Below are 24,708 nucleotides of genomic sequence, written 5' to 3' on the forward strand. Positions count from 1 at the left end.
TAATGGTGGAATCCGCAAGGTGCAAGTTTAAAGAGCAATCATCAAATTCATGGAATCCTAGCAAATCACACAAAGTTTTTGGAATCGTGGAAACACTAGCACCCAAATCACACAAAGCATAAAACTCATGATCTTTAATTTTCATTTTAATAGTAGGTTCCCACTCATCATAAAGTTTTCTAGGGATAGAAACTTCCAACTCAAGTTTTTCTTCATAAGATTGCATCAAAGCATCAACGATAAGTTTAGTAAAAGCTTTATGTTGACTATAAGCATGCGGAGAATTTAGCATGGATTGCAACAAGGAAATACAATCTATCAAAGAGCAATTATCATAATTAAATTCCTTGAAATCCAAAATAGTGGGTTCATTAATATTTAAAGTTTTAACTTCTTCAATCTTATTTTTAGCATCAAGATCTAAAGACTCCGAATTTTTGGAACGCCTTCTAGGTAAAGGTGGCTTATATTCAGTTCCATCATTACCAAGATTCATATTGCAAAACAAAGATTTAATAGGAGACACATCAATAACTTTTAGATCTTCATCTTTATTCTCATAGAAACTAGAAGAACACGCTTTCACAAAGCAATCTTTCTTAGCACGCATCCTAGCGGTTCTTTCTTTCCACTCGTCAATGGAAATTCTCATGGCTTTGAGAGACTCATTGATATCATGCTTAGGTGGAATAGATCTAAGTTTCAAAGAATCAACATCAAGAGAAATTCTATCAATGTTCCTAGCCAATTCATCAACTTTAAGCAATTTTTCTTCAAGCAAAGCATTGAAATTCTTTTGTGAATTCGTAAACTCCCTAACACTAGTCTCAAATTCAAGGGGCATCTTATTAAAATTTCCATAAGAATTGTTGTAGGAATTACCATAATTATTAGAAGAATTACTAGGGTACGGCCTAGGATTAAGTTTCCTCTATACGCGTTGTTACCGAAATTATTCCTACCAACAAAATTCACATCCATAGATTCGTTATTATTCTCAATCAAAGTAGACAAAGGCATATCATTAGGATCAGAAGAAACACTTTTAGTAGCAAATAATTTCATAAGTTCATCCATCTTTCCACTCAAAACATTGATTTCTTCTATCGCATGCACCTTTTTATTAGTAGATCTTTCGGTGTGCCATTGAGAATAATTAACCATAATATTATCTATGAGTTTAGTAGATTCTCCTAAAGTGATTTCCATAAAAGTGCCTCCCGCGGCCGAATCTAAAAGATTTCTAGAAGCAAAATTCAATCCGGCATAAAATTTTTGTATAATCATCCACAAATTCAAACCATGTGTAGGGAAATTACGTATCATCAATTTCATCCTCTCCCAAGCTTGTGCAACATGTTCATGATCAAGTTGCTTAAAATTCATAATATCGTTTCTAAGAGAGATGATTTTAGCGGGAGGAAAATACTTAGAGATAAAAGCATCTTTGCACTTATTCCAAGAATCAATACTATTTTTAGTCAAAGACGAAAACCAAGCTTTAGCACGATCTCTAGGAGAAAAATGAAATAGCTTCAATTTAACAATATCATTATCCACATATTTCTTCTTTTTCATATCACACACAAATCAACGAAGCTATTTAGATGGGTAGCGTCATCTTTACTAGGAAGGCCGGCAAATTGATCTTTCATGACAAGATTCAACAAAGCAGCAATAATTTCACAAGATTCAGTATCGGTAAGAGGAGAAATTGGCGTGCTAAGAAAATCATTGTTGTTGGTATTGGTAAAGTCACACAATTTAGTATTATCTTGAGCCATCGTGACAAGCAAGCAATCCAACACACGAGCAAACAAGAAGCAAGCGAAAAAGAGGCCAACGGAAAAGAGAGGGCGAATAAAAACGGCAAGGGTGAAGTGGGGGAGAGGAAAACGAGAGGCAAATGGCAAATAATGTAATGCGGGAGATAAGGGTTTGTGATGGGTACTTGGTATAGCTTGACTTTTGCGTAGACTCCCCGGCAACGGTGCCAGAAATCCTTCTTGCTACCTCTTGACGCGTTGGTTTTCCCTTGAAGAGGAAAGGGTGATGCAGTAAAGTAGCGTAAGTATTTCCCTCAGTTTTTGAGAACCAAGGTATCAATCCAGTAGGAGGCCACGCACGAGTCCCTCGCACCTACACAAACAAATAAATCCTCGCAACCAACGCAATAAAGGGGTTGTCAATCCCTTCACGGTCACTTACGAGAGTGAGATCTGATAGATATGATAAGATAATATTTTTGGTATTTTTATAATAAAGATGCAAAGTAAAAAATAAAAGGAAATAAACGGCGCCAGAAATAGCTTGTTGTCGGGAGATTAATATGATGGAAAATAGACCCGTGGGCCATCTCAAGAGCATAAATATTACGGTGGGTGAACAAATTACTGTTGAGAAATTGACAAAATTGAGCATAGTTATGAGAATATCTAGGTATGATCATGTATATAGGCATCACGTCCGCGACAAGTAGACCGACGCCTGCCTGCATCTACTACTATTACTCCACACATCGACCGTTATCCAGCATGCATCTAGAGTATTAAGTTCATGAAGAACAGAGTAACGCATTAAGAAAGATGACATGATGTAGAGGGATAAACTCATGCAATATGAAATAAACCCCATCTTTTTATCCTCGATGGCGACAATACAATACGTGCCTTGCTGCCCCTACTGTCACTGGGAAAGGACACCGCAAGATTGAACCCAAAGCTAAGCACTTCTCCTATTGTAAGAAAGATCAATCTAGTAGGCCAAACCAAACTAATAATTCGAAGAGACGTGCAAAGATAACCAATCATACATAAAAGAATTCAGAGGAGATTCAAATATTGTTCATAGATAATCTTGATCGTAAACCCACAATTCATCGGTTTCAACAAACACACCGCAAAAGAAGATTACATCGAATAGATCTCCACAAGAGAGGGGGAGAACATTGTATTGAGATCCAAAAAGAGAGAAGAAGCCATCTAGCTAATAACTATGGACCCGAAGGTCCGAGGTAAACTACTCACACTTCATCGGAGAGGCCTTGGAGATGATGTAGAGGCCCTCCGTGATCGATGCCCCCTCCAGCGGAGCTCCAGAAAAGGCCCCAAGATGGGATCTCACGGGTACAGAAGGTTGCGGCGGTGGAATTAGGTTTTTGGCTCCGTATCTAGTAGTTTGGGAATACGTAGGTATATATAGGAGGAAGAAGTACGTCGGTGGAGCAACATGGGGCCCACGTGTTGGAGATCGTTGCAGAAATTAAAAAAAATTCTACGCATCACCAAGAACAATCTATGGAGTCTTCTAGCAACGAGAGGGAAAATAGTGCATCTACATACCCTTGTAGATCGCGAGCGGAAGCGTTCAAGTGAACGGGGTTGATGGAGTCGTACTCGTCGTGATCCAAATCACCGATGACCGAGCGCCGAACGGACGGCACCTCCGCGTTCAACACACGTACGGTTGGGAAGACGTCTACTCCTTCTTGATCCAGCAAGGGGAGGGAGAGGTTGATGGAGATCCAGCAGCACGACGGCGTGGTGGTGGAAGCAGCGGGGATCTCGGCAGGGCTTCGCCAAGCTCAGCGAGAGGGCGAGGTGTCACTGGAGGGAGAGGGAGGCGCCAGGGGCTTGGGGTGCTGCTCCCATGCGCCTCCCCACTATATATAGGGGTGGAGGGGGCTGTTTTCTTTCCCTCCAAGTCCATTGGGGCGTTGGCAAAGGTGGGGGAAAGAAATCCCATCATTTCCCTTCCCCACCGATTGTTATCCCCCTTTTTTAGGGATCTTGATCATATCCCTTCGGGATATGATCTTATTCCTTCTAAGGTGGGATCTTGGTGCGCCTTGACCAGGGGTGTGGGGCCTTGCCCCCACTACCCACGTTCATGTGGGTCCCCCCATGCAGGTGGGCCCCACTTCGAAACCTTCTAGAACCTTCCCGGTACAATACCGAAAAATCCCGAACATTTTCCGGTGGCCAAAATAGGACTTCCCATATATAAATCTTTACCTCCGGACCATTCCGGAACTCCTCGTGACGTCCGGGATCTCATCCGGGACTCCGAACAACTTTCGGTTAACCGCATACTAATATATCTACAACTCTAGCGTCACCGAACCTTAAGTGTGTAGACCCTACGGGTTCGGGAGACATGCAGACATGACCGAGACGACTCTCCGGTCAATAACCAACAGCGGGATCAGGATACCCATGTTGGCTCCCACATGTTCCACGATGATCTCATCGGATGAACCACGATGTCGAGGATTCAATCAATCCCGTATACAATTCCCTTTGTCAATCGGTACGTTACTTGCCCGAGATTCGATCGTCGGTATCCCAATACCTTGTTCAATCTCGTTACCGGCAAGTCACTTTACTCGTACCGTAATGCATGATCCCGTGACCAAATACTTGGTCACATTGATCTCATTATGATGATGCATTACCGAGTGGGCCCAGAGATACCTCTCCGTCATACGGAGTGACAAATCCCAGTCTCGATTCGTGCCAACCCAACAGACACTTTCGGAGATACCCGTAGTGCACCTTTATAGCCACCCAGTTACGTTGTGACGTTTGGCACACCCAAAGCACTCCTATGGTATCCGGGAGTTGCACAATCTCATGGTCTAATGAAATGATACTTGACATTTGGAAAAGCTCTAGCAAACGAACTAAACGATCTTGTGCTATGCTTAGGATTGGGTCTTGTCCATCACATCATTCTCCTAATGATGTGATCCCGTTATCAATGACATCCAATGTCCATAGTCAGGAAACCATGACTATCTGTTGATCAACGAGCTAGTCAACTAGAGGCTCACTAGGGACATGTTGTGGTCTATGTATTCACACATGTATTACGATTTCCGGATAACACAATTATAGCATGAACAATAGACAATTATCATGAACAAGGAAATATAATAATAACCATTTTATTATTGCCTCTAGGGCATATTTCCAACAGTCTCCCACTTGCACTAGAGTCAATAATCTTGTTACATTATGATGAATCGAACACCCATAGAGTTCTGGTGTTGATCATGTTTTGCTCTAGGGAGAGGTTTAGTCAACGGATCTGCTACATTCAGGTCTGTATGTACTTTACAAATATCTATGTCTCCATTTTGAACATTTTCACGAATGGAGTTGAAGCGACGCTTGATATGCCTGGTCTTCTTGTGAAACCTAGGCTCCTTGGCAAGGGCAATAGCTCCAGTGTTGTCACAGAAAAGAATCATCGGGCCCGACGCATTGGGAATAACTCCTAGGTCGGTAATGAACACCTTCACCCAGATTGCTTCTTGTGCTGCCTCTGAGGCCGCCATGTATTCCGCTTCACATGTAGATCTCGCTACAACGCTTTGCTTGCAACTGCACCAGCTTACTGCCCCACCATTCAAAATATACACGTATCCGGTTTGTGACTTAGAGTCATCCAGATCTGTGTCGAAACTAGCATCGACGTAACCCTTTACGACGAGCTCTTCGTCACCTCCATAAACGAGAAACATATCCTTAGTCCTCTTCAGGTACTTCAGGATATTCTTGACCGCTGTCCAGTGTTCCATGCCGGGATTACTTTGGTACCTTCCTACCAAACTTACGGCAAGGTTTACATCAGGTCTGGTACACAGCATGGCATACATAATAGACCCTATGGCCGAGGCATAAGGGACGACACTCATCTTTTCTCTATCTTCTGCCGTGGTCGGGCATTGAGCCGTGCTCAATTGCACACCTTGCAATACAGGCAAGAACCCCTTCTTGGATTGATCCATATTGAACTTCTTCAATATCTTGTCAAGGTACGTACTTTGTGAAAGACCAATGAGGCGTCTTGATCTATCTCTATAGATCTTGATGCCTAATATATAAGCAGCTTCTCCAAGGTCCTTCATTGAAAAACACTTGTTCAAGTAGGCCTTTATGCTTCCCAAGAATTCTATATCATTTCCCATCAACAGTATGTCATCCACATATAATATGAGAAATGCTACAGAGCTCCCACTCACTTTCTTATAAACACAGGCTTCTCCATAAGTCTGTGTAAACCCAAACGTTTTGATCATCTCATCAAATCAAATGTTCCAACTCCGAGATGCTTGCACCAGCCCATAGATGGAGCGCTGGAGCTTGCATACCTTGTTAGCATTCTTAGGATCGACAAAACCTTCCGGCTGCATCATATACAATTCTTCCTTAAGAAAGCCGTTAAGGAATGCCGTTTTGACGTCCATTTGCCATATCTCATAATCATAGTATGCGGCAATTGCTAACATGATTCGGACAGACTTCAGCTTCGCTACGGGTGAGAAAGTCTCATCGTAGTCAACCCCTTGAACTTGTCGATAACCCTTAGCGACAAGTCGAGCTTTATAGATGGTAACATTACCATCTGCGTCTGTCTTCTTCTTAAAGATCCATTTGTTTTCTATCGCTCGCCGATCATCGGGCAAGTCTGTCAAAGTCCACACTTTGTTTTCATACATGGATCCTATCTCGGACTGCATGGCTTCAAGCCATTTGTCGGAATCTGGGCCCGCCATTGCTTCTTCATAGTTCGAAGGTTCACTGTTGTCTAACAACATGATTTCCAAGACAGGGTTGCCGTACCACTCTGGCGCGGAACATGTCCTTGTGGACCTATGAAGTTCAGTAGGAGCTTGATCCGAAGTACCTTGATCATCATCATCATTAACTTCCTCTCTAGTCGGTGCAGGCACCAGAGGAACATCTTCCTGAGCTGCGCTACTTTCCGGTTCAAGAGGTAGTACTTCATCAAGTTCCACTTTCCTCCCACTTACTTCTTTCGAGAGAAACTCTTTCTCCAGAAAGGACCCGTTCTTGGCAACAAAGATCTTGCCTTTGGATCTGAGGTAGAAGGTATACCCAATGGTTTCCTTAGGGTATCCTATGAAGACGCATTTTTCCGACTTGGGTTCGAGCTTTTCAGGTTGAAGTTTCTTGACATAAGCATCGCATCCCCAAACTTTTAGAAACGACAGCTTAGGTTTCTTCCCAAACCATAATTCATACGGTGTCGTCTCAACGGATTTCGACGGAGCCCTATTTAAAGTGAATGCGGCAGTCTCTAAAGCATAGCCCCAAAATGAGAGCGGTAGATCGGTAAGAGACATCATAGATCGCACCATATCCAATAGAGTGCGATTACGATGTTCGGACACACCATTTCGCTGAGGTGTTCCAGGCGGCGTGAGTTGTGAAACTATTCCACATTTCCTTAAGTGTGTGCCAAATTCGTGACTCAAATATTCCCCTCCACGATCTGATCGTAAGAACTTTATTTTTCTGTCACGTTGATTCTCAACCTCACTCTGAAATTCCTTGAACTTTTCAAAGGTCTCAGACTTGTGTTTCATTAGGTAGACATACCCATATCTACTCAAGTCATCAGTGAGAGTGAGAACATAACGATAGCCACCGCGAGCCTCAACACTCATTGGACCGCACACATCAGTATGTATGATTTCCAATAAGTTGGTTGCTCGCTCCATTGTTCCGGAGAACGGAGTCTTGGTCATCTTACCCATGAGGCATGGTTCGCACGTGTCAAATGATTCGTAATCAAGAGACTCCAAAAGTCCATCTGCATGGAGCTTCTTCATGCGTTTGACACCAATGTGACCAAGACGACAGTGCCACAAGTATGTGGGACTATCATTATCAACCTTACATCTTTTGGTATTCACACTATGAATATATGTAACACTACGTTCGAGATTCATTAAGAATAAACCATTAACCAGCAGGGCATGACCATAAAACATATCTCTCATATAAATAGAACAACCATTATTCTCGGATTTAAATGAGTAGCCATCTCGAATTAAACGAGATCCTGATACAATGTTCATGCTCAAAGCTGGCACTAAATAACAATTATTGAGGTTTAAAACTAATCCCGTAGGTAAATGTAGAGGTAGCGTGCCGATGGCGATCACATCGACCTTGGAACCATTCCCGACGCGCATCGTCACCTCGTCCTTTGCCAGTCTCCGTTTATTCCGCAGCTCTTGCTTTGAGTTACAAATATGAGCAACCGCACCAGTGTCAAATACCCAGGAGCTACTACGAGTGATGGTAAGGTACACATCAATAACATGTATATCACATATATCTTTGGTGTTGCCGGCCTTCTTGTCTGCCAAGTACTTGGGGCAGTTCCGCTTCCAGTGACCACTTCCCTTGCAATAAAAGCACTCAGTCTCAGGCTTGGGTCCATTCTTTGGCTTCTTCCTGGCAACTGGCTTACTTGGCGCGGCAACTCCCTTGCCGTCCTTCTTGAAGTTCTTCTTACCCTTGCCTTTCTTGAACTTAGTGGTTTTATTCACCATCAACGCTTGATGTTCCTTTTTGATCTCCACCTCCGCTGATTTCAGCATTGAATATACCTCAGGAATGGTCTTTTCCGTCCCCTGCATATTGAAGTTCATCACAAAGCTCTTGTAGCTCGGTGGAAGCGACTGAAGGATTCTGTCAATGACCGCGTCATCCGGGAGATTAACTCCCAGCTGAGTCAAGCGGTTGTGTAACCCAGACATTTTGAGTATGTGCTTACTGACAGAACTATTTTCCTCCATCTTACAACTGAAGAACTTGTCGGAGACTTCATATCTCTCGACCCGGGCATGAGCTTGGAAAACCATTTTCAGCTCTTCGAACATCTCATATGCTCCGTGTTGCTCAAAACACTTTTGGAGCCCCGGTTCTAAGCTGTAAAGCATGCCGCACTGAACGAGGGAGTAATCATCAGCACGCTGCTGCCAAGCGTTCATAACGTCTTGGTTCTCTGGGATGGGTGCGTCACCTAGCGGTGCTTCTAGGACATAATCTTTCTTGGCAGCAATGAGGATGATCCTCAGGTTCCGGACCCAGTCCGTATAGTTGCTGCCATCATCTTTCAGTTTGGTTTTCTCTAGGAACGCGTTGAAGTTGAGGGCAACATTAGCGTGGGCCATTTGATCTACAAGACATATTGTAAAGATTTTAGACTAAGTTCATGATAATTAAGTTCATTTTATCAAATTATTCAATGAACTCCCACTCAGATAGACATCCCTCTAGTCATCTAAGTGAAACATGATCCGAGTCAACTAGGCCGTGTCCGATCATCACGTGAGACGGACTAGTCAACATCGGTGAACATCTTCATGTTGATCGTATCTTCTATATGACTCATGTTCGACCTTTCGGTCTCTTGTGTTCCGAGGCCATGTCTGTACATGCTAGGCTCGTCAAGTCAACCTAAGTGTTTTGCATGTGTAAATCTGTCTTACACCCGTTGTATGTGAACGTTAGAATCTATCACACCCGATCATCACGTGGTGCTTCGAAACAACGGACTTTCGCAACGGCGCACAGTTAGGGGGAACACTTTCTTGAAATTATTATAAGGGATCATCTTACTTACTACCGTCGTACTAAGCAAATAAGAAGCAAAATATGATAAACATCACATGCAATCAAATAGTGACATGATATGGCCAGTATCATATTGCTCCTTTGATCTCCATCTTCGGGGCGCCATGATCATCTTCGTCACCGGCATGACACCATGATCTCCATCATCGTGTCTTCATGAAGTTGTCATGCCAACGATTACTTCTACTTCTATGGCTAACGTGTTTAGAAATAAAGTAAAGTAATTTACATGGCGTTATTCAATGACACGCAGGTCATACAAAAATAAAGACAACTCCTATGGCTCCTGCCGGTTGTCATACTCATCGACATGCAAGTCGTGATTCCTATTACAAGAACATGATCAATCTCATACATCACATATATTTCATTCATCACATCCTTTTGGCCATATCACATCACAATGCATATGCTGCAAAAACAAGTTAGACATCCTCTAATTGTTGTTGCATGTTTTTACGTGGCTTCTATAGGTTTCTAGCAAGAACATTTCTTACCTATGTAAAACCACAACGTGATATGCCAATTTCTATTTACCCTTCATAAGGACCCTTTTCATCGAATCCGATCCGACTAAAGTGGGAGAGACAGACACCCGCTAGCCACCTTATGCAACTAGTGCATGTCAGTCGGTGGAACCTGTCTCACGTAAGCATGCGTGTAAGGTCGGTCCGGGCCGCTTCATCCCACGATGCCGCCGAATCAAGATAAGACTAGTAACGGCAAGTAAATTGACAATATTGACGCCCACAACTGCTTTGTGTTCTACTCGTGCATAGAAACTACGCATAAACCTGGCTCATGATGCCACTGTTGGAGATCGTTGCAGAAATTAAAAAATTTCTACGCATCACCAAGAACAATCTATGGAGTCTTCTAGCAACGAGAGGGAAAAGAGTGCATCTACATACCCTTGTAGATCGCGAGCGGAAGCGTTCAAGTGAACGGGGTTGATGGAGTCGTACTCGTCGTGATCGAAATCACCGATGACCGAGCGCCGAACGGACGGCACCTCCGCGTTCAACACACGTACGGTTGGGAAGACATCTCCTCATTCTTGATCCAGCAAGGGGAGGGAGAGGTTGATGGAGATCCAGCAGCACGACGGCGTGGTGGTGGAAGCAGCGGGGATCTCGGCAGGGCTTCGCCAAGCTCAGCGAGAGGGCGAGGTGTCACGGGAGGGAGAGGGAGGCGCCAGGGGCTTGGGGTGCTGCTCCCATGCGCCTCCCCACTATATATAGGGGTGGAGGGGGCTGGTTTCTTGCCCTCCAAGTCCATTGGGGCGTTGGCAAAGGTGGGGGAAAGAAATCCCATCATTTCCCTTCCCCACCGATTGTTATCCCCCTTTTTTAGGGATCTTGATCTTATCCCTTCGGGATATGATCTTATTCCTTCTAAGGTGGGATCTTGGTGCGCCTTGACCAGGGGTGTGGGGCCTTGCCCCCACTACCCACATTCATGTGGGTCCCCCATGCAGGTGGGCCCCACTTTGGAACCTTCTAGAACCTTCCCGGTACAATACCGAAAAATCCCGAACATTTTCCGTGGCCAAAATAGGACTTCCCATATATAAATCTTTACCTCCGGACCATTCCGGAACTCCTCGTGACGTCCGGGATCTCATCCGGGACTCCGAACAACTTTCGGTTAACCGCATACTAATATCTCTACAACTCTAGCGTCACCGAACCTTAAGTGTGTAGACCCTACGGGTTCGGGAGACATGCAGACATGACCGAGACGACTCTCCGGTCAATAACCAACAGCGGGATCTGGATACCCATGTTGGCTCCCACATGTTCCACGATGATCTCATCGGATGAACCACGATGTCGAGGATTCAATCAATCCCGTATACAATTCCCTTTGTCAATCGGTACGTTACTTGCCCGAGATTCGATCGTCGGTATCCCAATACCTTGTTCAATCTCGTTACCGGCAAGTCACTTTACTCGTACCGTAATGCATGATCCCGTGACCAAACACTTGGTCACATTGAGCTCATTATGATGATGCATTACCGAGTGGGCCCAGAGATACCTCTCCGTCATACGGAGTGACAAATCCCAGTCTCGATTCGTGCCAACCCAACAGACACTTTCGGAGATACCCGTAGTGCACCTTTATAGCCACCCAGTTACGTTGTGACGTTTGGCACACCCAAAGCACTCCTATGGTATCCGGGAGTTGCACAATCTCATGGTCTAAGGAAATGATACTTGACATTTGGAAAAGCTTTAGCAAACCAACTACATGATCTTGTGCTATGCTTAGGATTGGGTCTTGTCCATCACATCATTCTCCTAATGATGTGATCCCGTTATCAATGACATCCAATGTCCATAGTCAGGAAACCATGACTATCTGTTGATCAACGAGCTAGTCAACTAGAGGCTCACTAGGGACATGTTGTGGTCTATGTATTCACACATGTATTACGATTTCCGGATAACACAATTATAGCATGAACAATAGACAATTATCATGAACAAGGAAATATAATAATAACCATTTTATTATTGCCTCTATGGCATATTTCCAACACCACGAGGGTGGAGGGCGCGCCCAGGGGGTAGTCGCGCCCCCCTACCTCGTGCCTTCCTGGTTGATGTCTTGACGTAGGGTCCAAGTCCTCTGGATCACGTTCGTTCCGAAAATCACGTTTCCGAAGGTTTCATTCCGTTTGGACTCCGTTTGGTATTCTTTTTTCTGCGAAACTCTGAAATAGGCAAAAACAACAATTCTGGGCTGGGCCTCCGGTTAATAGGTTAGTCCCAAAAATAATATAAAAGTGTATAACAAAGCCCATTAATCATTCAAAACAGAATATAATATAGCATGAAGCAATCAAAAATTATAGATACGTTGGAGACGTATCAATTCTCGACATGTACTGTGTTAGTTCAGGGCAGCGTGTAAGTACCCCAAAATCCAGTATATTTTTTAGTCCTAATACCAGAGTAAATGACAGGGAGAGTGTTTGTGGAATGCTGGACATATTAACTGAAGCTCTGTCAGATAATTATCTGGGTTTACCAACTATGGTTGGGGTTGACCGTAGTGACTGTTTTCAGCACCTAGTTGACAGAGTGTGCTAGAGACGAAGGGATGGAAAGAAAAGACTTTATCAATGCAAGGTAAAGAGATTCTCCTAAAATCTGTGGTGCAGGCAATTCCATCCTATGCTATGTCTGTGTTTAAGTTACCGAAAGGGATAAATCAATCACTGATGAAATATCGGGTTTCTGGTGGGGCGATGGAGAGGAGAAAAGGAAAATGCATTGGTTTGCATGGTGGAAAATATGTGTCCCAAAGAAGAAGGGAGGCATGGGGTTTAGAGACCTTCACAGTTTTAACCTTGCTATGTTAGCAAAACAGTGTTGGCGACTTCTTCAAAATCCTGACTCTTTGTGTGCACGTGTTCTGAGTGCAAAATATTATCCTAATGGCGATATCCTCAAAGCTGGTCCAAAGAAAGGCTCATCTTTTACTTGGCAAAGTATTGTTGCTGTGATACAAACTTTCAAAAGGGGTTGCATCTGGCGAGTGGGCACTGGTTGCCAAATTAACATTTGGGAGGACCCTTGGATCCCTTCTAGCGAAACCAGGAAGCTTATTACCCCCAGAGTAGGAATTATAACAAAGGTGGAAGATATAATCGACCCCCACACGGGACAGTGGGATGAGGCACTATTGCATAGTGTGTTTTCTCACCAGTGGATGTGCACAGAATACTTCAAATCCCCCTCCATGTTGAAACTATGGAAGATTTTGTGGCGTGGCATTATACGAGATCTGGAACTTTCTCAGTTCGTTCGGCATACCATGTGGAGTTCGATCATCAGTTCGGACGTCATTACGCAAGCTTGAATAGCCCAGGGATGCTCAGTTGAATGCAGTTTGGAAAGAATTATGGCAACTTCGCCTTCCAGGGAAGATCAAACATTTTGGCTGGAAAGTATTAATTACCATGTTACGGTGTTCTCGCAGGCAGACATGTACCCTTGATCCCGCAATGCCCACTATGCAAAATTGGTCTAGAGGATATCTAGCACTGTCTATTTACGTGTATCCGTGCATCTGAAGTGTGGACTGCTCTAGGACTATCGGAGGTGATTGAACAAGCCGCTCGGCAAGACCGATCCGGCTCTATCACCCTAGATATATTGATTCGGCTACGCACAGTGACACATACCATACCAACAGCCGAATTTATTTTGGTGGCCACGTGGTTCATTTGGTGGCAAAGAAGGCAACGTACAAGAGGGGAGACAGTACAGACACCGGATCAAACAGCTATTTTTATTCAAGTACTTGCCACAAATTTTGTTCGTGCTCATTCACCAAACCAGCCTATACGTAGGATTGATCATGTATGGAAGAAGCCAAGTGCGGGAGTCGTAAAAATCAATGTCGATGCATCATTTCATGAGGATAACTTCACAGGAGCTTGCGGAGCTGTTGCACTGAGATGACCATGGCAAATTTCTGAGGGCAGCAACTCATGTTCTACCACATGTGTCTAGTGCAGGTTCAGCTGAATTATTTGCTATTCGATGTGGTCTGTACCTAGCAGCGAACTGGGTTGTATGAAGCTTATCATCGAGCCTGATAGTTTGACTGCGCTGGAAACCATATCTGATCCTAATGCCTACATGGGAGTGGATGTCCCAATCATAGCAGAATGCTCCCTCATGTCAATGGATTATGCTTCTATCAGTTTTGATTATTGTACTAGAGAGGCAAACTTGATAGCGGATGGTTTAGCAAAGCACTGTTTCAGCATTAGTAAATCAGAAGAGTGGGAGACCATCGTCCCTCACTTTATTCTCCATCATTATGTAAACGATCTTGCTGTTATTTGAGGAATAAAGTTATTACGCTCAAAAAAAAACACGAGGCGCTGGCGGATGGCGGCTTCCATCAACGTACTCCTCGACCGAGGTAATTAAACACGTTGACGATTCGTAGGCTATCGCTGCGCATGCGCCGCACACACACATTCAATTAGTTGATGTAATTAATCATCTAATTACCTTATGCAATTTCCTAGTAGATACTTTGGACTTCTCGGCTTCTCCCAGCAATAACTTCACCGGCCAGCTGCTACAATTACCCAACTTAAGTGAAGATTAACTCCAATCCTTTCACGCGCGTGAGTATATAAGAACCTCACGAGCTCCCTCTGATCTGCCATTTTCCATCTCCACTCTCCAGTAGTCCAGTCTATCTAAAGAGCTCGCCATGTCCAACACTGCAGCGTCTGCTGTCGCTTCTAGAAGCGGCGACGAGCCGTCGCTCACTGCGTCGTCTATCGTCGCCAAAGTCGTTGGGTCGCACATCCTCCGCATCGACGGCTACTCCTACACCAAGGAGCTCGGCACATCCATCACGTCCGAGATGTTTACCGTCGGGGGGCATCGTTGGTGTCTGAGATACTACCCTGACGGTAACGGCAAAAACTACTCAGACTGGATATCCGTCTTCCTTCGTCTTGATCACACTAATGTTAATGAGGTCAAAGCCAAATTCAGAATTAGCTTGCTCGACCAGGACGGTAATCCCGTGCCGTCTTACAGCCGTCAGAGCGGGACGTGCACCTTCTCCTTGAAACAAGGGGCTAATAATGCTGAGTGGGGCTGCTTTGATTTCATCAAGAGGAGCAATCTGGAGGGGTCGGTTTACCTGAATGACGATGTTTTCAGTGTCAGGTGCGATGTCACCGTGGTAAACACCAAGGCCATCCCTGTCCCCGCAGTTCGCCGTAGCGTTTGAAGTCGCTGGGGAGACCTTGGGCGAGGTCTTGTGCGACCGGATGAGCATGAAGGATGCAGCTGCCCTCTGTTCTCGTGGAGATGTTGTGCTAATGTTGCATCATCTCTTTCTATCTTTCATTTTCCATATTGTATTCCAGTACGCGGGCAATGTTAGCTTTAGCACATTTGTGCGCGTCTGTTTGGTCATCAAGTCTGTACCGAAATCATCATCGAACTACTAAGGTGTATTTCTTAGTTGTATCGCCTAAACCGTACCTTGCAGCTACTGGTGTCGTCGTGGTATTGCCACTTGAGCGTGAAGTCGGGTCTTGTAATTGCATTTTTCCAAGACTTCTATAATAAAATATATGCATGTGATGTAGGGATAGGGGTCGTGCTCATGCAAGAGCAACATCCGTTGGCTTATATCAGAAGAGTACTTTCGCCCAAGGACTAGATTTTGTTAGTACTAGATGATGCCCCGCATGTTGTTGCTGGACTATTTTGCAATATTTCTATGAGGTTTTGGTTATATATGGAAAATGAATATTTGAAATATTATTTTTTAACTAATATAAGAATTAAATGTAAATAGCATTATAGAATGGATTTTTCATGCATGCATGTCTGCATGTTGAGGTGGATTTTTATTATGGATAATTGCATGACGAGGTGGACCATTTCTCATGCATGTTGAATGATGAGGTGTCGTGCTTTGCATGTTGAATGATGGGCGTGCCTCCGGCTGAAGCAAAACCGTGCCTCTCGCGGAAGAAAAAAAAATAGAAAACGCGTTTTTTTTCGATTTCTAGAGGCATGGCCTTGCCTCTCGCAAAAGCACAACGGTGCCTCTTGCGGAAGAAAAAACACAAAAAACATGTTTTTTTCGTTTTTCAGAGGCACGGCCTTGCCTCTCGCAAAAGCACAACCGTGCCTCTCGCGGAAGGAGAAAAACACGTTGTTTTTTCTCGTTTCCGAGAGGCTTGCATCTGGCTAAAGTAAACCGTGCCTCTCGCAGAAGGAAAAAACAGAAAACGCGTTTTTTTCGTTTCCAAGAGGCATGGTTGTGCCTCTCGCAAAAGCAAAACCGTGCCTCCTGTGTAAGCAAAAAAACGCGTGTTTTCAGGGGAAAAATTTGGAAAAAAAAAATTTGGTCCAAAAGCTAAAGAAGACCGGTGAAAAACCAAAAAGTCAAAATACCTGGAAAAAAAACCTGTTTAAAAAGCCGAAAACGCATGCAAAAAAATAAAATCCAGAGGGAGAGCCCAAAACATGACACTTGGCAGTGGCTGAGCCCCCAAGTGATCGTTGTGAGGCTCCCAAAGAGCCCTCGTTAACTAGTTGATCTTCATAATTACCCTTTTTGACATAAAAAGCAATCATGATCCTTTATCGGGCCAACCACTTTGCCCGATGTTTTTGTTTTTGTTTTGTTGTTCTCCTTTTGGCTTCCTTCGGGTTTTCAATGGTTTATTTAATTTCCTTCGTTCGTTTTAGTTTATTTCATTTATATTATTTGTGAACTTTTTAAAATTTGCAATTATTTTGAAATTAGAGGAAAGTTTAAAACAATTATGAAAAAATCTTGTAACTTTGTTATTTCAATAATTTTTTTGAATACACAATAGTTTTTGGAAACAAATAATATTTTTTATTTGTGAACATTTTTATAATTCATGAACATTTTTGAAAATTCATGAACACTTATCCAATTTTTGAACATGCTTAAATTTGATGAAAATTTATTACTATTTCAAATAAGTATTTGTTAAAATCTATAAATAAAATCGAGCAGCCAGTTTTTTTCACGAAAACCTGCTGAAAAAACAAAAGGAAAGAAAATCGGGAGAGCTAAAGAGGAGCTCTGGAAGTGGGCCGGCGCAGAACACAAGCACTCTATTGCCTTGCGAGTTGCGACAGATAGGAGGGGAGGACTCCATGCTAGCACTGGCCACAAGAAAAAAAACAAGAAACAGAACACCCCTAAAAAAAGGTAGTGCTACACGTCGGCCGGCGGATAATGTGAAAATATCCGCCGCCTCGCTAACCATTGGATGGACACGCTAATTTTTGTTCGATGTGCCCACGTGAGCAACCGTCCTTTTGCAACAAGAATGGTGTTCCAGTATTTCCTGCAACAGAGATCTTGTTGCAGAAAATTTTCGCAGTATTTTCTGCAACAAAGGTCTTGTTGTGGAAAATTTCCGCAACAGAGGTCTTGTTGCATTGCAACAAAGATATTGTTGCAGAAGTTTTTCCCGAGGTCCCTTGTTGCAAAAAGCGTCTCCGGCTTGTGGACGTGTCCATCACCATTGCAATAAGACCCTTGCTGCAATTGTAATATGGCCTTTGTTGCAAAAATCATCTCCGTTGACCGGAAGGTTGCCACCGTAGGTAATCTGCATCACCGTCGCCGCCGTCAACTCAACTGGAAGCCCATTAACCCCAAGCTCCCATCCCGAGCGCCGCAAACCTCCGCCGCCTGTTGAGTTGGCCGGCGAGCTTGCCGGAGCAGCAACCTTGCATCACAGTGACGGGATCACGCTCCATTGGCGAGGCAGCGAGCTCCACGCACACCTTATCCACTAATCCACCATGGATCTGTAGCAGTCCATTTGGTGAGGCAGCCAGCTCCACCCAGCCGTGTCTGCTCCGTAGAGCTCTGCTTCAGCCACCCAAGAACATCCTCCTCTTCTTTTTCCCATCCTACCTCCTTGATCTGGAGCAATCAAGTAGAGAGAGGGAGACCACACGGGCGGGGATGGGTGAGATATTTCTGGAAAGAGGGCGAGTGGTATGTGGGGTCTGTGGAGACACGTGCGGAGGCGGCGGACGCAAGCGACGAGATCCGTCAGTTGAAGGAAAGTGTTTTCCTAAAAAAACAAGAAACAGAACACACCATCTCACCGAGCGGGCAAAGCCGCGATGGACTGACAGACAGTAGCGAGCGAGCGACGAAGCTGCAGTTGCTGTCAGGCTCCGCGGCGCCCCGGCGGGCGAGATGAAGAACCCCTTCCGGCCAGGCGTCGTCCCCTTCTTACTCGCGCTCGTCCTGCTGCTAGCTTTCTGGTTACATCTGATCACTTCCCCCCTTCCGCTCGGCTTTCTGATGCCCAGTGTTTGGCCTTCACCTGCAGATTCCGTCCCCGGAGGCGGCCGAGCCCACAACACCGGGCACCCGGACGCGCAAAATCGGCCGCGGCGCCGCTTGCTCGGTGTTCTGGCTCTTCAGCCCCAAGCCTCGGAGCAAGTTCTGGACGGAATCGGTCATGCAGACAGCTCCGGCTCCTTCCTTCATTTTGGACTTCGATATCTCCCGAACGTTCGGGGAGAGGGTGCGCCAGATCGAACATAAACGTTCGGAGAGGAAAGGGGAGCGAACGAACGATTCTGTTCGGTACGATCCCTCTCTCTCCCGAACGACCTGAATTCCCTCTCCTCCAGCGGCCCAGACCAATGAAACCAGCCCAGAAACAACATGTCTTCAAGAATTAAAAAAACAAAAAGAATTACAAATGCTGTAGCCCCAAAACTGCTTTTGTCCCAAAAAAAATAGAGAAAACACAAAAAGGCCTAAAAAATGCACTGGACCAAGCAAAACACTCCCTGACAAAAAAAATAGGAAAAAAAGTTGCCATGCTATAATGAACAAAACTACCATATAACCATGAAAAAAGGTATAGTACAGAAATTTTAATGATTTGCCATGTCATGATGTTCATGCACACTTCATGACTAATAAGTTGAGTTTGGAATTCTTGCCAAGATATTATGAAAAAACACAAAAAAAATGGACATATAGGATAGAACAAAAAAGATTTCTACAAAAAATGCCATTGGGCATGTATAAAAAAAATCTAAGCAATGTCATATCAATGGATAAAAAATTCTTAACTTTGCCATCTTTCTATACAAAAAAAAGTACCTACAATTTTCTTAGACACAACCAACAGAAAGTAAAAACAGGGACAGAAGTGCCATGAAACAACTAAAAGTTTGTCATGTTATACTCGATGAATTTACCGTAGAAAATATAAATAAATTTTCCCAGGTAAAAAACAACATATACACGAGAAAATGTCATGTTATTAAATGAGAAAACATGCAGATTTAAAAGTTTTTGGCATGGGCCATAGCAAATCTTTGATGGAAAATGATCTATACATCATGGAAACTTAGCTAAAAAAGGTTTACACTTGTAATTGTTTTTTGAGGTAAATAAACCGCAAGTCATAGAACTTGCACGCAACAGTCAGTTTGGTGCATAAACTTGTAAAATACGTGTTTCTGGTCATCTAACTTGTCCCTCCGTTCATATATGGTGCTTTCTACGGTATTCAGCCGTATCATGTGCATACATGGCATGCCAATGTGGCAGGCGTCCATTGTCAGCGGTGGGTAACCCGCGTGCACTATTTTTTCTTCAAGAAGCACCCTTGCATTTTATATATTTACACACAAAAATCCTCAAATAAAATGAAAAATGCTGAACGAACAGTGGGTTTCGAACAGAACACCTGCTACGATCCGCCACGCTTCGATAACCACTTGACTTACATATTGTTCACGCTTTTGGAGCACAATTAGCGTTATATAAGAAATACTGTACGGCCTTCAAAAAAAAGACAGTACAAGTTAAAATAGAAACCAAAACGAGAAAAAGGGAAGGCATCGGTTCGAACCTATGACCACATTTTTTTTAGAAGAACCTATGAACACATAAGCTCACCGCATGTGGGAGCACCAACCATCCGGCCACAATGAGTTAAAAAAAACATCTGCCACAATGACATTTAAATAGATAAACACAATTTATCTTATGCATTCTTCTTTCTTTTTTCTATTTACAATAAAATATAGTTCATAATGGATATACGTCAACTTCTTTCGGACAATCAACAGAATTCATTATAAATTCGAAAATCTAGATAAAAAATTTATATGTAAAAAATAATGTACATAAATTTTTCGGAGAAATAAACTAATTTTTAGTTTGAATTCAAATAATTTAAAAATTAAAAATATGGATAAAAGTTAATATAGTGCACAATGAATATACACATTTTCTGGGGACAAATCAGAAAAATCTTTGTTTGAAATCGAATAATTTGAAATTTGAAAATCTAGAGAAAAGGAAAAGTGGCTCAGAATGAATGTAAGTTTTTTTTTTGGACAAATCGTCTAATTTTTGTTTGAATTTGAATAATCTATATAAAAGAAATACAGTTCTTAATCAATGTACGCAAATTTATTTCAAACAAATCAGTGGATATTTTGTTTGAATTCGAATAAATTTAAATTGGAAAATCTTGATAAAATAAAATATAGGTCCGTATGAATTTACGTAATTTTTTCCCAGAAAAAAAATATATTTTTATTTGAATCCGAATATTTTAATTTAAAAAATCTAGATAAAAGAAAATGTAGCGCAGAAGGAATGTACGTAATTTTCTTTCGAACAAATCAGTGGAAATTTTGTTTGAATCTGAATCATTTTAAATTGGAAAATCCAGAGAAAAGAAAATATATTCAGAATGTGCACTTTTATCCAAGAGGTGATATACCTTAGTAGTCCAAATGAAACAGCAAGCACGATTAGTTGTGGTGGTTAGGTCGTTAGCGCCATTACAACAGTTCGCCGTTTCGAACTCGCTACGTCCCATTTTTTCCAGCCAAATATATTTACAGCGAATACTGACGGGTGGGACCCAGCGGACAACTATTGTTTGAGTGCTTTTGTACAAAGTAAAAAAATGAGGGTGTTTCGCAGAAAAAACATCACGTGCACTAGCCACGGACAATGGGCCCTTGCTACACTGGCATTGCCACGTAGGCAGCAAATACACCCACGTACGGGAAATGTGACCGTATTTGCACACCCGCGCAAGTTTAATGACCAGAAACACGTATTTTGCAAGTTCGTGCACCAAACTGACCGCCGCGCGCAAGTTGTAAGACTTCTAATGTATTTACCTCTTGTTTTTGCCATGTTGTTAAGTATGAATTTGTCATGGTACTTGGATTAAACTAGCCATGGTACATAAAATAGTTTTGCCATGATCTATAAAATAATAAGTTTGCCATGTTAAAAAACATAAATAAAATATGGAAAATCTGCCATATAATATTTGCCATGTTTATATGGGCCATGGTAATATACATTTCAAGAAAACTGGTGGCAACTATTTGAAAGATGGCAAGCTTGCCATGATTTAAAAACTTTCAGAATTAGCCATGTTTTATAAATCATTTTTTCATGGCACTTTTCGAGTTGTATAAAACATGGCAAAAAAATTAGACATGATGCTTGAGGTAAACTTGCAACATAAAATATATAAAGAGAAATGTCATTTATGTAAAAAAAAATATAGGAGTGATATGACAAAAGAATTTTTCCATGGTACTATACTTAAACTTGCCATGATCCATCAATTAATTTTTCCATGGTCCATATAGTAAGTTTGTCGTGTGAGAGAGATAAAAACTAACACACTTTTGAAGAAAATGGCCGCAAATTACTTAAAAGGATGGCAAGATTGCCATGTTGATGTTGTAGAAACTTTCAGAATTTTTGCCATGGCAAATTCACCGATATTGACATGACAAATATATCACATGGACTATGGCAGAACAAAATAAAATTTGCCATGTCATTAAAAATGAAATTGCCATGGCAAAAAAATAGAGTGAAATTTGCCATGACAAAAAAGAGTCAAAAATTTACCATGATGTGTGAATTGCCATGATCAATAAAAAATAATTTGCCATGGTAGAGAAATGAAAACGAATGTCGTGTTGAACTCAAATTTGCCACCTTCGACATTTTCAACAAAATTGCCATGTTCTACTCAACATCAACTCAAGGCAAGCAGTGAGTCCAGAATTTAAGTACACTAAATAGTATGGGAAATCTACTAAGTGTTGTTCCACAATTTGCCATGTTCTATACAAAAAAAGGCATGTTGTACTAAAAAATTGCCAGCTTCGACATTTTCTACAAAATTTCCATTTTCCCTTGGCAGCTAGCACATGTGCATCTAGAGATCTATGTCATGCATCAGCCTATATTAAAAAAAGAGAAAATTGCCATGTCATTAAAAGTAAAATTGCCATGGCGAAAAACGAGTAAAACTTTCCCATGGCAAAAATAGAGTAAGAATTGCCATGTCAGTAAAATAAAATTGTCATAAAAAAAGAATAAAAATTGCCATGGCAAAAATAGAGTGAAATTTGCCATGGCAAAAATAGAGTAAAATTTGCCATGGAAAATAAAGTAAATTTTCCATGGAAAATGAAGTAATATTTCCTACGATGCTAAAAAAAGGCATCGACTAAATTGCCATGTCTAAAAATTCAAATTGCCATCGTAAACAAAATATTTCCATGGAGCATAAACTAAATTTTCCATGGGCCGTAAACTAAATTTGCCGGCTGGGAAAACGCAGATTACTATACAGCCAAAGAAGCGTCTAGATTGTGCTACAAAATCTAGAATTATTTCCTACGAGCTCGCATCGCGAGTTGAAAAGCTCGAGTTCATCTGAATTTGAGCTACTAATATAACGTGAAATTGGTACAATTTTGTTTGGCGTGTGTGACATTGATTAGTACTGACAAACTGATCATGGCGATGTCGTCTAATGCGACCGAGAGTTGGTATGGGCAGAGAGGCATGGAGGCGACGAGGGGTAGGGGATTTACTGCTTCGATGTCGATTCTGGAGACGACGTGTTGCCAGCGCTTCTCGCGGCTGCTCGTCCGGTAGGCCATGGCGAGGTGTGCGGCGGCGAGCGCGAGCGACATGAGGAACATGGCCTCGACAGCGACGAGCTAGCCCCTAATGCTCTTGTTGAAGGTAAAGTTTTGCCATGGCATAATGAAGTAAATTTGACATGGCAAAATTGTGTTTTCTATACTTTGTTTTTACCATGGCAATAATATAGGTAATTTTCCATGGTTAGATACAGTAAATTTGCTATGGTCCAAAAAAGGTGTATTTGGGATGAGCGGTTGGAGTAAAATTTGCCATATATGTTAGATTAATTTTGCCATGTATTTAAATGTAAATTTGCCATGGCAAATGAAGATAATATTTTGCCATGGCAAAATAAAGAAAAAATTGACATGGCAAAGTAGAGAAAAAATTGCCATGTATGTTAATATAAATTTGCCATGGCAATGTAGGTAAAGTTTTGCCATGGCAAAAATAAAGTAAATTTTAACATGACAAAATAGATAGTTAAAATTGCATGGCAAAATGTAGGTATATTTGCCATGACAATAAAGTAGAATGTGCATGCTGCAAATTAAGATTTGCCATACTTGATGAGCATTCAGTTGACTGAAACATGGTTACTGTTAATGCAGATGTGTATAGCATTCAGTTTGAGTGAAGAAAAGGCTAGCGAGAAGATACAGTAAGATTGTTGCCTGCACTATCTCTTTTTTGTCTAGAAGATCTTGCCATCTGCTGAAAAATCATACCTCCAAAATTCACGCTGCAGGTGGGGGTGGGTCTAAGTGGGACTAATCATCCCATCCCACTTAAATTGCATTAGTGGACTCCCATTGGACAAGAAAAATATTAAGTGGGCTAGTTCTATTAGCCCGTTGGAAACCCACCGTAACCCACTTGTTACTTGAGCCTTGAGTGCCCAACCTAGAGTGGATAGAGCAAGCCACCCGAGGACTGCCCACCCGAGCTCTCCATGCGGCAGCGGCGCTCCACTTCGCCGCCGCACCTTCTGCCGGCTACACCTCGCACCACCGCCTCACACCTCGCCCCTCCTCTGCCAACTCCGACCTCGAGTCCTCGACGCCCAGTAAAGAGAATGTCCATGCCGAGATAGCCGGCAGGGAGGACAGCGCCTCACACCTTGCCCCTCCTCCGCCAACTCCGACCTCGAGTCCTCGACGCGGAGGTGCCGAGTTTTACAACAGCGATTTTTAGAAAGAGAAAATGAAGAAGAGTCCGATTTGAGGTCGCCGGCCGGGCGGCAGGGAGGAGTTGAGTGACGGCGGAGGTCCTTCAAGGCTTGGCTGGCGACGGGGGCAACGGGGAAGACAGATGGACGGGCGAGAAACGCAACGGCGTCAGGAGGTCCAGCACGCCGGCGGCGAGCCAGGTGATTTGGAGAAGCCTGATGGCGGCCGACGAGACGAACGCGAGAAGACGATCGATAGTACGGGGGATTTTGCTATGTCGATATATATAGAGAGAGAAGAGATGGGAGCGGCGTGCCTGGTCATCGATTCGTTTTCTTAATTGGGATGCCGGGTTCCCACTTAACCCCACCTAACTAACGTAATTTTTGGTGGGTTACCCAATCTTCCCCACCAATGTGTAGCGGGATCAGGTGGGTTGGGGTGGGATGCCCACGGGCAGTCCCACCTGCAGCCTGATCCAAAATGGACAATTGTTGTTGCCTCTCCACTCACGTCAATTCCAAGTCCAACCAGCGACGCTCAATGTTGTCGCTGCCTCGCCAGGCACCTCC

The 24,708-nt window shown here is 43.0% G+C and overlaps 1 protein-coding gene across 1 annotated transcript; it reads left to right on the forward strand.

Annotated features, from left to right (window-relative positions):
• Positions 1-14,699: 14,699 nt before the first annotated feature.
• LOC109777500 (BTB/POZ and MATH domain-containing protein 3-like) lies at positions 14,700-15,230 on the forward strand. Its single transcript, XM_020336126.2, has one exon. It carries the CDS (start codon positions 14,700-14,702, stop codon positions 15,228-15,230), a length of 531 nt encoding a protein of 176 aa, XP_020191715.2.
• Positions 15,231-24,708: the final 9,478 nt, after the last annotated feature.

This window comes from Aegilops tauschii, chromosome 7 (genome assembly GCF_002575655.3).
Source record: "Aegilops tauschii subsp. strangulata cultivar AL8/78 chromosome 7, Aet v6.0, whole genome shotgun sequence".
NCBI classification, from domain to species: domain Eukaryota; kingdom Viridiplantae; phylum Streptophyta; class Magnoliopsida; order Poales; family Poaceae; genus Aegilops; species Aegilops tauschii.